This window comes from Pipistrellus hanaki, assembly GCF_964339955.1.
Source record: "Pipistrellus hanaki genome assembly, chromosome: X".
NCBI classification, from domain to species: Eukaryota; Metazoa; Chordata; class Mammalia; order Chiroptera; family Vespertilionidae; genus Pipistrellus; species Pipistrellus hanaki.
In genome coordinates, this window is record NC_140524.1 from 25,715,356 (window position 1) to 25,728,997 (window position 13,642).

At 43.0% G+C, this 13,642-nt stretch overlaps 1 protein-coding gene across 1 annotated transcript; it reads left to right on the forward strand.

The window, feature by feature from the left end:
- Positions 1 to 335: 335 nt before the first annotated feature.
- IGSF1 (immunoglobulin superfamily member 1) lies at positions 336 to 13,196 on the forward strand (the record flags this gene model as incomplete). The annotated part of the gene is given in 21 exon segments (XM_084870833.1): positions 336 to 405; positions 939 to 1,143; positions 1,145 to 1,200; positions 1,724 to 2,086; positions 3,635 to 3,663; positions 3,667 to 3,705; positions 3,709 to 3,906; positions 4,218 to 4,313; positions 4,317 to 4,339; positions 7,442 to 7,512; positions 7,610 to 7,642; positions 8,014 to 8,304; positions 8,603 to 8,881; positions 9,514 to 9,801; positions 10,523 to 10,810; positions 10,995 to 11,282; positions 11,446 to 11,733; positions 11,856 to 12,134; positions 12,779 to 12,902; positions 13,058 to 13,157; positions 13,161 to 13,196. Coding segments are annotated over 21 exon segments (3,444 nt in total).
- Between the last annotated feature and the right edge of the window lie 446 nt (positions 13,197 to 13,642).

Here is a 13,642-nt window from a genome sequence, read left to right on the forward strand (position 1 = left end):
GGGCCTTTGAGATCCCAAAGAAAAATAGACATATCAAGAAATCTGAATTTTAGATACCAGCTAAGACCTTGGGTGACTGGAGATGGGAAGTGGGGGAAAGGGACAAGGAGAAGAAGTAGCAAGTAACCTTGTAAGAACTTGTAAAACCTTGTTATCCCTTGCATGCCTGTGAGTAGAAGGGAGTAGGGTTGGCAACAGCAGTTTAGTGATCCAAATTAAACTCTAAGAAGCAGGACAAATCTTTGAGTAAAAACATTTCTGCTTTTAGATCACCTCAACTGCTGAGAGGTAAAACCCTTTAAGCCTTGAAGCACATATTGAGCACCAGAGACCCCATGACCCTGGACAGGTCAGAGGAGGAGGCCACCATGCTGTGGACATTCACTCTTTTGCTCTTTAGCATTTGTGAGTTCAAGGAAAGGGTGAGGGACAAGTGACTCTGTCATAAGTACACCTATGAGTGGGCACCTTGGGAGGGAGAGGAAAATATTGATGTTGGTGAGTGGGTGGGAACATAGGGGGGGGGCTTTCCTTTATCATAATATCTCTTTTTAGGGATGAGGCTGAATAGGACATCAATAGTTAAGTGAGTCTTGATACCTGCTTCCATGGCCTTGAACCAAACTACCTTCCTTGAGATCCCAAAGAAAATGCTCAGATTGAGCTGATTGAGAATAAGAGCCCATCATGACTTGGTTTCCCACAGAATAGCAAATAGCTTTATCTCAGATGGAAAGGAAGTCAGGCTTAAACTTTATTTCCCAATTCACATGGATTCCTTGAACAATTATTCTGGGATCCCTATCCCACCTCCCACAGAAGCAGACACTCATATTCCCAAGGGAAGACAAAAAAGAAGAATCTAGGTCAGGGCTAATTTTAAGGGGCATTATGGGAGAGTTGTACTACTCACATCTTTGTGATCTTTGGAATGACAGTGATACAAACTCAACAGGATCTGTGGATAAAGACCAACTACCCCCAAGCCCCATGGAAGAACATCACACTTTGGTGCAAAAACCCTTCTCAAATTTCAAGCAAGTTCCTGCTGCTAAAAGATAAGACACAAATGACCTGGATCCGTCCTTCCTACAAGACCTTCCAAGTTTCATTCCCCATAGGTGTCCTTACTAAGTCCAATACTTTGGAAGGATTTAGGCTGGTCAGAGCCCAATACAGTTTTAGAGTTGGAGGCACCAGGTAAGAAGACAGAAATAACTAATCAAGAATAAACTCCAACTCTTGGGATTCAAATTTGCCTTTCCAACGCAGAGTTTAATTCTTTCATTGATTTACCTGCATACATATATGTGGGCTTTCCACAGTTAATAAATAACTGCCTAGTCTCTGTGTAAGTAATGTAGAGTGAGGATGCAAACTCAAACAGATTTAGAAGGCGAGCTCTCAACTTAGGGGAAACCCAAAATGGGGGAAGGAGGAATGGCAAATAAGGATCATACAGGAAAACTAATTTAATTTTATTATAAATTTTTAAAATTTTGACATTGCAGGAGTCCCCTTACTGATCCTCTTTGCTCACCTCCACCCTCCTTGCCTCCCCCTTCCTTGGCCTTTATCAAATTATGCACATATGTTTTTTAGCTGTTTCCTTCACCTTCTTTATCCAAACACTCCCAATTCCCTCCTCTTGGGCTCCAGCCAGTCTGTTCCATGGAAAGCACTATGCTTATTCTACCTGAATTCATTTGATCTTTCCTTCCAGGCCAGCTGCGCAAGCCCATCTTCTGGATCCAGTCTGAGATCCTTCCTCTTCCTGGATATAATGTTAATATACTTTGTCATGGCTGGCTTCAGGATTTGGTATTTATGCTTTTCAAAGAGAAATATGCTGAGCCCATAGATTACCAAATCCCAACCAAGATAGTGGCCATCTTCTCCATCTCCAACATGACACCTGAACGCAAAATGGTTTACATCTGCCACACTCGTATTCAGATACTCCCCACCCTGTGGTCAGAGCCCAGAACCCCCCTGAAGCTGATTGTGGCAGATGTGTGTGGCTATGGCTGCTGGGGTCTGATGATTGTTGCCCCCAGGATAAGGGTTTCTGATTTTACTTCCCTCTGCTAGTCCCTAGGCCCTACAAGGCCTATTAGCTAGTCATTTGACATTTTAATGAGATGCAAATTAGAATCACACATGCTACCAGGCAGACCTGTGGGAGCCAATTTCTTGGCTAGTGAGTAACCCCAGCCAAATGTCCAGCAGCTTCAACTCATCACATCTTTGTTGTTTGCTACTTATTGAATAACATGCATTCATTAAACTATATTTATTAAGCACATAATATGTGCCAGGCATTGCCACTGCAGTCTTATAAACTGATATTTAAAATTTAAATGCATTTTATTCTATTTGTGGTTATTAATTTTTAGTGTGAAAAATAGAATGAATTGCTGGTACTGGTGATAAAAATAAACAAAAATGACAACGAAAGTGTATAATTTAGAAATGACTGTATAAATTGCTTTAGTCATGTATATACGGAACCAGTATACATAGCAACAAGCTTTAAACACAGTGGAAGCCTCCCCAAAATGCCCAAATTCCAGATGCACACCTAGCCCCAACTCCCCCATGTCATGACTTGGATGCTTTTTAGACAGAATTGGCCATATTTGCTTTAGTTTCTCCATCAAGCTAAATAGGGTTGGGGAAAGCTGTGGCACTACAGAAAGCACCCTGAATTTAGAAGCAGCAATCCTGGTTTCTAGTTCTACTTTTGACACTGCCTCCTTGAGTGATCTTGAGTAAGTGACTTCAAATCTCTGTGCTTTTGTTTCCCCCACTCAAACATGGAATAATAGCATCTATCTAATCTACTGTATGATGCCTATCTGTGCCTCACTTTCCTGATCTGCAAAATTTGTATAATAATAATGCCTACCTCACAGGGTTGTTGTGAGGATTTGCCTAAATATAATACATATTCAGTGCCTGGCATATAAGTTCTCTATAAATGGTAGATATTAATTTTATTAGTATAGCTTTTTATTAAGAATCAAAAACAGAAGTCTGTCTGTTTGAACTGCATGTATGTATGATTTTTATATGAATGCCCTTTCAGAATAGATTCCACTAGCACACACTTCATGCATCAGGCCTCTAGTTGGCTAATAAAATTATAAAGGTTTCAGGTATACAACTCTATAATACATCATCTGTTCACCACCCCAAGTCAAGTCTCCTTCCTTCCATCATCAATTATCTCTCCTTTACCCTCTTTTATCTCCCTCCACCCTCCTTTCCCTCTGGTCATCACCATACTGTTGTCTATGTCTATGAGGTGTTGTTTTTTGTTTTGTTTTGTTGCTTAATCCCATCACCATTTTCACCCAGCCTCCCAACCCTCTTCCCTTCTGACAGCTGTAAGACTATTCTCTATGAGTCTGTTTCTATTTTGTTTGTTATTTTGTTCACTAGAGTCCACATATAAGTGTAATCATATGGCACTTGTCTTTCTCTGATTGGTTTATTTCACAGTTAAATGTTGAAGCCACTGATCTGGTGAAAGTAGAAACTAAGAGAAAATAGGGATCTGAAAAACATTTCTTGGGGGACTGGGTACTGAGTTCAAGGTCACTTCTAACTCTGGTCTCTGGACTACTTATAGATAAGCCCCCCAAATTCTCCCTATCAACCTGACTCAGCATCATGTTCAAGTTAGGAAGGGACCTTCAGTGTTGAGTACCTCGTCCAGTACTTGAACATACTTTAGAATGGGAAGAAAGAGCAACATTCCAAGCATTCTCAGTGGATGGAGACTTCATCATCAGTAATGTTGGAGGAAAAGGCACAAGGATCTATAGCTGCATACATCACATAGAAACACACCCTAACATCTGGTCACATCATAGTGAGCCTCTGAAGCTGATAGGGCAACAGGTGAGAGGACAACTGTTTATAGGGATGCTCCTTCATTAATTTGACCATGATACCCTGGGATCCCAGATCAGTGTCCAAATATATATTGAAAGGGGAGTCAGGAGCTCATAAGTCAGGGCCCTTGGGTGGTTTCACAATCACTCAAAGGCAGTAAGCAGAATACTTCCAAGGCTCCCATTCTTCATGAAAAGAAGCCCAGTTCTGTCTCACTTTACCTTCACTGTCAGTAGCCAGGTCTCCCTTCCCCCATGAATTTGTTCATATCTCCCTATTCCCATCAGGGCCCCTGCTTCTGTTCTTCTTTGACCACAGGCTTGCTCACCTGGAATTATGTTCTGAATGAAGCTATCAGGTTGTCCCTAACCATGCAAGTTGTCACCTTGCTGTTGGTAGTGCTGTGGATAAGGTGAAAGTCTTGGAATCTCAGAATCAGGTAACTGTCTTGTCTCAGCACCCTGTTACTCTAATTAGCTAAGTCCAGACTCAGGCATGAGTCATGCTCAGGTTGCGACAAGCCATAGGGGTACACCTTTTATATTCTCCATCATCTGGGTTTAAGACACAAAACTTTCTCATCTCCAACTCTTTCTCTTTCAACTCACAGAGGGGTCAATACCCACGCAAGAGGGTGGGAAATGAATAATTTTCAGAAGCTGGAGAACTTATTCCCCCAGGAGAGTGCTCAAATTTCATACCTATACCACCCTCACCCTCAGAGATTATTTATGTCTCCCATATTAACTTGGTCAGAACATTTTATTTTGCAAGAAGCCATGCTCTCCTGCCTCCCTAGATGTTATCCAATTTCCATTCCAACTTTTCATCTTTAATCCATAGCTCTCAATGGGTAGTCTTGTGGTTTATCTTACTTGCCATATAAACCAGTCTTTCTGCCACTCTGCCCTCCAACTACCTGTGCAGAGCATTCTGAAAATAGAATCTTAACTAGGATGGGCATATGATGAGGCAATGGATTGGACCAGGGAATCAGATGACACAGCTTCCTATGACACAGAAAATGGCAAGCTATTGATAGATAGATTCTCCTGCCATTTCCTTTTATCTTTGATGCCATTCCCCTCTCTTTCCATACCCATGGCCTGTGCTCAGGCTATTCTGTTTAAAAATGAAAAGAGAAATGACAGCTCCTGGCCTGGTGGGAGCCTCAGCTCCTGAGTGTCTTGCCTACATCTCCCCACCCTCTGCTCCTGGCTGTATTCCCACCACAACCATGATCACATAACTTGGTGTGTTTGGGAGTATTCAATACACAATGAATTATAACTATGTTGTGTTTGTCTGTGTTTTCCAATGGGATCTGAGGGAGCAGAGTGCTTCAATAGCAAGAAGGGAGCCACCACCTAATCCTTCTGCAAAATTTACCATCCCTTGAGTTTTCAACTTTTCAGTGGAGAACAAATTCTAGTTCTCCTTAGAATAAGGTGACCATATTTTAACATTGGTAAAGCAGGACACCATTGACCGGGGAGGAGGGGGATCTTGATTAAAAATTTGGTCTATATGTTTAATAGCATGAAAAGACATAAGTCGTTCTTCTAATGCTAATTTCTTTTCTTCGTCCCCATAAGTTGTTTTCTGAAAAATTCCTGTATTTTGGAGGAAGATGCAGCAGTATTTAAATATCTTTTTTGTTTCTGTGTCTCCAAGTGCTTTAAAATATCATTCTTCCCGCCGTGAGAAATAGAAAATTCACCATTACATTTCTCACATTTTACCATGTAATCGCTTTTGATTTTTTTAATAAAAGGAAAATCACTTCTTAGATCATTGTTGAACTTGCATCCTCTTTTCTTACTCATTATGTTAAAAATTAAAAAAAATTTTTAATTATATTATAAATTATTATATACATATTGCTTAAGAACACAGTAAGTAGATACATAATTACATGAAGATATTTTATTGTTAGTTTATAAATTAAATTATTTTGATTGTTATAAAGTAATTATTGTAAATTACTTGCCTAAATTATCTAAATAGCTGATTTGTAATGACATCACTTGTTTAACTAGCTTACTAGCACGCAGTACGATGTGTATCATCTGAGACACAGTTACAAAATGTTTTCGTTGTTGCCAATCCCAAAAAACAATGGTGGTCGAATTCTAACAACTGATCAACAATGTGAACTTTGATAAGCAGTTCTCGATAATCAGTTCTCAACAATTATTTGTTATTATTAAAGTTTAACATTATAAAATTAACAAAAATAATATAAAACTCATATCCTGGCTAAGTAGCCATATGGCCACCGAAAACCGTACATTCCCTTCCCATTCTCCCACCGTTCTCTAGCTTGTCGTGCATTCTTTCCAAAAATCGGGACTTTTGTAAAATGCCGTGGGAAGCGGGACAAATTGTTAAAAATCGGGACTGTCTGCCAAAATCAGGACATCTGGTAACCTTACCTTAGAATCTATCCTGAGCCAAGACCGGTTTGGCTCAATGGATAGAGCGTCGGCTTGGGGACTGAAGGGTCCCGGGTTCGATTCTGGTCAAGGGCATGTACCTTGGTTGCGGGCATATCCCCAGTAGGGGGTGTGCAAGAGGCAGCTGATCGATGACTCTCTCTCATCGATGTTTCTGACTATCTCTCTCCCTTCCTCTCTGTACAAAATCAATAAAATATATTTAAAAAAAAAAAAAAGAATCTATCCTGAGACCCACATACATTTGGGGTAACCTCCAAACCTGGGGTTTGAAAGAATGTAGCTTTAAGTGTTCTACTTAGGTCCAGGACCACTATAACAAAGAATTAGTTTAGAAAGCAGATTTCAGAAAAAGCAGTTTGAAAAGCAGGTTTTCCTGACCAGGAAGGAGGGTTAGTGTTTTTTAAGTAAAATTTTTCAAATGGATTTTGGCTTACTATCTAATTTTATAGGACCAATAACCCAAAGCTGCTGCATATTTCTAGTCATAATCTGGGGGGAGGGTGGGGTAGAGAGATCCCACTCTATGACAAGCTTAACTCAGCACTGACAATCCTCTGGTAATTCACTGCGGCTGCCTAGGCAACTGGTCCATAACAAAGGCAGGTGAGGCAGGTCAGACTGAGGACCAATACCGCTACAATAAAGCCTTCTTCCAAACTTGAGCATGACAAAGGTGAAACACACAAGATTTTTCCCTCCACCCCCACACCCACCACCCAGAGCTGCCGATCACACTGAGTTCCAGAGGTTCTGAAAGCTAGAGTTACAAAAGCATGTTTACATCTGACATCTCAATTTCAGCAACAGCCTAACCAGGGGCCATGGGGAGCTGACATCTGATATAGGCTGAAGAGGGGGATGGCGGGGGGATACATGGGTCATGAAAGAGCAAGAGGTTTGTAGGTGGTGAGGCCCTCAAAAAGAAAAACCATCGGTGTCAGAAAAAATTATTTCCCATTATCCTGCTCAAATCCAATCCCTATTGGGTGGTGAGTAAGCCAATGACATAAATTGCCGCCCCCTTTTCTCCGCCCTCCCACTAATCCCAGCAACTCCTCTCATCTCTTTCCTGGTCTCACTAGAGAAGCCTGGTTGCTGGGAACAGCTCAAGGGGTCACCATGCTGTTCACAATCACGGCGCTTCTCTGCTATGGTGAGTACAAAGGGGGTGGGGTAAGGGTCTGGGCAGAAGACCGGGGTAAAATCCCATGGGGGAGGGGGCAGAGTCCTGGCAGCAATTTCTTTTGCAGGACTGTGCAATGGGGTATTGACAGAAGAGACTGGTGAGTTTTTTTCTGCTACAGACTGGGACATTCCTCCCTAGAGATCCGAAATAACTACATAGTGTCAGTGTCAGTGGACAGGGAGTGACTGATTGGAAGGGAAGGACAGCCAGGAAGGAGCACTTGCTAAAGTTGCGGGCAAAATTCAGCCTCCAACCCTGCTTTTGTGCAAAATTTCCCCCAAGCTTCTTCACTTTTCTGAGCCTCATCTAAGACATGAAGTTCTCTGTTTCCCTGTACCTTCGGAAGGAAGGGAAACGTTTGGATTTGAGTTGAAAGGAGAGGTGGGCACTGTGATCTAGGTAAGGGGTTCAAGGGCAAGGAAAAGGGGAGAGGGAGGACAATGGCTTCATTAACTCTGCTGTTTCTAGAAATAATCATGCCAACCCCTAAACCTGAGCTATGGGCAGAGACCAACTTCCCTCTGGCCCCCTGGAAGAACTTAACCCTGTGGTGCAGAAGCCCTTCTGGCTCAACAAAAGAGTTTGTGCTGCTGAAAGACGGAACTGGGTGGATTGCAACTCGCCCAGCCTCAAAGCAGGTCCGGGCTGCTTTCCCCCTTGGCGCCCTGACCCAGAGTCACACCGGGAGTTACCACTGCCATTCATGGGAGGAGATGGCTGTGTCGGAGCCCAGTGAAGCACTTGAGCTGGTAGGGACAGGTAAGAAATGTCCAACGGCCCTTCCAGAGTAAACCCCAGAGCCCCTGGGACTCCAATATTGTTGCTGAGTATGGGGAAAATGTGCAAGGACTGAGTCAAGGGGCTTGTGCTGCATGTCGGAGAGAAGGGACACTGAAATAAGGCAGGGGGTGGGTAAGAGAATGAGGGGAGACTGACAGGAGGAGCCAAAGATCAGTCCAAAATGGATTTTTTTAAATTATCGATAAAACGACTCCAAGTGTCCCGTTTGGGCCCCTTCAAACTTTGGGCTCCTTTTCCACCCAATTTTGTTTTCTAGACATGCTCCCCAAACCTGTCATTTCTGCGCCCCCTCCAATCCGAGGCCAGGAACTGCAAATCCGGTGCAAAGGATGGCTCGCAGGCATGGGATTTGCTCTGTATAAAGAGGGATTGCAGGAACCTGTCCAGCAACTCGGTGCAGTTGGGAGAGAAGCCTTCTTTACAATCCCAAGAATGGAGAATAAAGACGAAGGCAATTATAGCTGCAGCACTCACACTGAAATGCACCCCTTCAAGTGGTCTGAGCCCAGTGAGCCCCTGGAACTTATTATAAAAGGTAAAGCTGAAAGGGGTATGTGAGAGAGGAGGGGGAAGGCAAAACTCTGGGTCAGACACTCCTCTCTCTACTGCAAACTTTGTTGCCGGTCCTAGGAGCCTGTGTCCAATCTTAGAGCCAGGCAGGCGTGGCGCTGGGAGTGCCAGGGCCTCTGGCTGCACGATATTAATAGCAGTAATTGTTATTAATAGCTGGGGTTTGTGGAGGGTGATTTAATTTTTCTAATTATTTTCATATCAATTATTTTATTTAACTATAGAGCAAATATTCAAGGGATATTTGGACAAGAAAGGGGAATGATACCTTGTAGAGCAGATATTATTTCCCTTTCTTGTCCATGTGAACAAACTGAGGCTCAGGGAACCAGCAGAAACCCAATGACACTTCACTCTTTTAGCTAGCCTCCATTGTCTGCCCTGATGACAGTGAGGATTCTGCCACAGAAAGTGAGGGGTAGAAGTGAGGTCTCTGTGAGATGTTCATCTGCCGTGAATTTGCCTACATTTTAAAACGCATCTAATTATTAATGCAATACTATAAAATGCAAAGCAGCTTCCTGGAACCAATATATGAACTATTCTTCCTCCACCCCCGTTAAGTTGTTTTTTTGCTCCTTTTTTTTTCTCTTCTAGAAATGTACCCAAAGCCCTTCTTCAGCACATGCGACTGCCCAGTGGTCACTCCTGGTGCCCGAGTGACTTTCAATTGCTCAACTCCACAGCAGCACATGAGCTTTATTCTTTACAAGGATGGAAATGAAATAGCGTCCAGTGACAGGTCTTCGACAAGCTCGGGGGCCAGTGCAGCTCAGTTTGTAATTATTTCGGTGGGCGTCAGTGATGGAGGAAATTACAGCTGCCGATATTATGATTTTGCTACCTGGTCTGAACCAAGCAACTCTGTGGAGCTCGTGGTGACAGGTCAGAAGTGGTGAAATCAAGGTGGAGGGTTTTACTGACCCTGGGGCAGTGAGTGGAAGGCCTTTCAGTGGGAGAGAAATAAATATTCCTTCTAAAAGTCACCAAGAAAGTACTTAGGACAGTGACTGGAACATGGGAAACAGTACATGTAAGGCAGCTACTGAAATGATTATCAATACAGGAATACAAGACAAAGGAGAGGGAGGAGGCAAGTAATTAATTTCTGGGGAAAGAAGTGAGGCAGATGGGGTGACAAATCCCTAGAGCCATTTCATGTTGCCCTATTTCTACAATTATTTCGTTGTTTGGCCTTTCCCTTTAGGCTCAATATCCACTTTTTCTTTAGTTGGGTGATCAGAGATTGGTGGTCTGGATGGTCCTTAAGAAAGGGTGAAAAATGTCAGATACACATTATGTAGCCAATAGAAATAATAACCATGCATACAATAAGATCCCAATTATCCAAATAATTATAGCTATAATGACATGGGAATGTATAGAAAAATTAATGGAAAGAAATATATAAACATGTGTAAAGAATGGTTATCACTGTATGGTAGAATATTATTTTCATTAGGTTTTTTTTTTTTTTTGCTGTATTTTCTAATTTTCTACTATAAACATATTGTTTCTTACAATAACCACACACACACACAAAAAAAAACACATTTACAGAATATGATGGCAGGCTTCTCTCATGTTGTGGTATCTTTAATTTCAGAATTCTACCCCAAACCCACTCTCCTGGCAGAGCCAGGTCCTGTGGTGCTTCCTGGGAAGAATGTGATCCTGCACTGCCAAGGGGCACTTGAAGGCATGAGGTTCGCTCTCTTGCATGAGGGAACCCAGGTTCCTTTACAGTTCCAGAGTACCTCAGGAAACTCAGCTGACTTCTTCCTGCACACTATTGGAGCAGAGGACTCTGGGAACTACAGCTGTGTGTACTATGAGACGACCATGTCAAACAGAGGATCACATCTCAGTGAGCCCATTATGATCTGGGTGACTGGTAAGGACAGACAAAACATAGAACTGGGACAGAGACAATGGCTTAGGGATTAGGGAGAGTAATTTTTCTTGGAAGGCTAGGCTAGGCCATAGAGAGGAGTGACAGAAAGGAGAAAGATAAATGGTTAATTCACCAAGTGTTAAGTTTTCATACTCACCATTTTACATCTTTGGTCTCTTTCTAGACACATTTCCTAAGCCATGGTTGTTTGCTGAGCCCAGTTCTGTGGTTCCCATAGGGCAGAATGTTACTCTCTGGTGCCAAGGGCCAGTTCATGGAGTAGGGTACATTCTGCACAAAGAAAAAGAAGCCACTTCAATGCATCCCGGGGGATCTACCAGTTATGATGGGTCATTTTCCATCACTAATTTATCTGGTGCTAACATAGGACGTTACACCTGCTGCTATCACCCTGACTGGGCCAGCCCTATCAAGATACAGCCTAGCAACACCCTGGAACTCATAGTCACAGGTAAAAGGAAGATGCTCTAGAGTGATCATGGGGTATAAAAAGGAGGGAATAGACTGGTTTCCAAAAAAATTTAATAGTCTTTCCTCTTTACTGAACAGAGTCTCCAAAGGTGATGCACTGGCAAGTGACCTCTTCTCTCTGACCAAGAGTTAATTTTTTCTAGGTTTGCTCCCCAAACCCAGCCTATTCGCCCAGCCTAGTCCCATTGTGTCCCCTGGAAAAAATATAACTCTTCAATGTCAAGGGGAACTTCCAGACTCAACATTTGTCCTGTTGAAGGAGGGTTCTCCAGAACCCATAGACAAACAGCAGCCAAGTGGCTACAGGGCTGACTTCTGGATGCCAGCGGTGAGAGGTGAAGATTCTGGGATCTATAGCTGTGTCTATTATTTAGACTCTGCTCCCCTTGCAGCCTCAAATCACAGTGACCCCCTGCACATCTGGGTGACTGGTAAGGTCCTGAAGATTTCAGTAAGAGTCTAGATTTTATATTGTTTTAGTAGTTTACCCTAAAGGGGTAAAGGGCTTGGTTCAGGGCTACTTATTCTAACTCAGTGTTCTGGTTGGTTGCAGATAAGCCCCCTAAACCCTCCCTGTCAGCTTGGCCCAGCACTGTGTTCAAGCTAGGGAAGGACATCACCCTTCAGTGCCGCGGACCCATGCCAGGTGTTGAATTTGTTCTGAAACATAATGGAGATGAAGTGCCTCAGCAGTTCTCAGAGGATGGAGACTTTGTCATTAACAATGTAGAAGGAAAAGGCATTGGAAACTACAGCTGCAGTTACCACCTCCAGGCCCACCCTGGTATCTGGTCAGAGTCCAGTGATTCCCTGGAGCTGGTGGGTGCAGCAGGTGAGTGGATAATCCCTTTGGGTCCTGGCATGACAAACTTGATATCCCAAAGACAGTCCCCATGGAGACAACCCATATATGGAGAGGATGGGTTTGGAGTCAGACACAGGTATGGTGATATTTCTCTAAGGATGGTAAGGAGGTGGGAGCGCAGATTTGCTCAAAGATAGTGAGCCATATTTTTTCAAGGTCTCTTTCACCCTCCCCAAAAGGAAGGCTGCTTATGCCTCAGCATAAGCATTGCCTCTGATCACCCCTCTACAGTCTCAATACATAGTTCTAAAACACACACACACACACACACAAAAAAAAAAAAAAAATCCTTGGAGGAGGCCCAATTAGTAGGCAACATGAGATCAAGAATTATATATATCGCCGAAACCGGTTTGGCTCAGTGGATAGAGCGTTGGTCTGCAGAAAGGTCACGGGTTTGATTCCTGTCAAGGGCACGTACCTTGGTTGCTGGCACGTCCCCGGTTGGGGGTGTGCAAGAGGCAGCTGGTCGATGTTTCTCTCTCATCGACGTTTCTGACTATCTCTCTCAATTCCTTTCTGTGTAAAAATCAATAAAATATGTTAAAAAAAGGAATTATATATATGCATTAACATCTATCGCCTTGGTTTCTCCTCTTTTATCATCACAGGGCTTGCTTCTCAGGAGTGTACTGTGGGAAACATTGTCCGAAGTACCCTGATTGTAGTGGTGATTGTAGCTTTGGGGGTGGTGCTAGCCATAGAGTGGAGGAAATGGCCTCAACTCCAAACCAGGTAAATACCTCATGTCAGCCTCCTTTTTGTGAACCCAGGACTGCTGTAAAAACAATGCTCTGACTGTGCCTCCAGCATCTTAGCCCCACAATGTAACCTGTTTTCGGGTTAATAGTTCTGGATACTCATTTAGTCACATCTTTTTCTTTTCACAGAGACTCGGAGGCAGATAGAAGGGACCAGTCTATAGCCCTTGAAGAGTGTAACCAAGAAGAAGAACTGGGCACCAACTCCAACTCTTCATCATCAATCTCTTAGGGAACTTCAGTGTACCTGCCAGTCCCAATATACTAATCTCCTCCTTTACAAGAGCTTTCCCCTCTCTCTTTTCTCCTCAGACCTGCAAATCTGACTGATTACCCTGAAAGTCAGCCCCATCTTCTATTCCTTGGCCACTAATCACCTGAGCTGTGTTACGGGGATTCTGTGAGTTGTGAGCTCTACTCTCAACTATAGATATAGGGTGAGATGTTTCCTGAATGCAGATTCCGAAGCCCTGTAGTTCCTCCAGTACTGATTTACTGGTGCGTGTAATTCTATTAAAAATGTATTCTTCTGGAAAAAGGGAGTATTCAGTATTTTACTGCAAAAATTACGGCAGTGATTTTTTATTGGTCTGTTGTCCACTTACAACTTAGCAGAAACGGTGTATTAGAACTGACCTCCACAACAGAATAAGAGAACATGGGGCTGCCAATATAAAGAAAGGAACTCAAGGATGGGGTGTGGGTGGAGGGAGG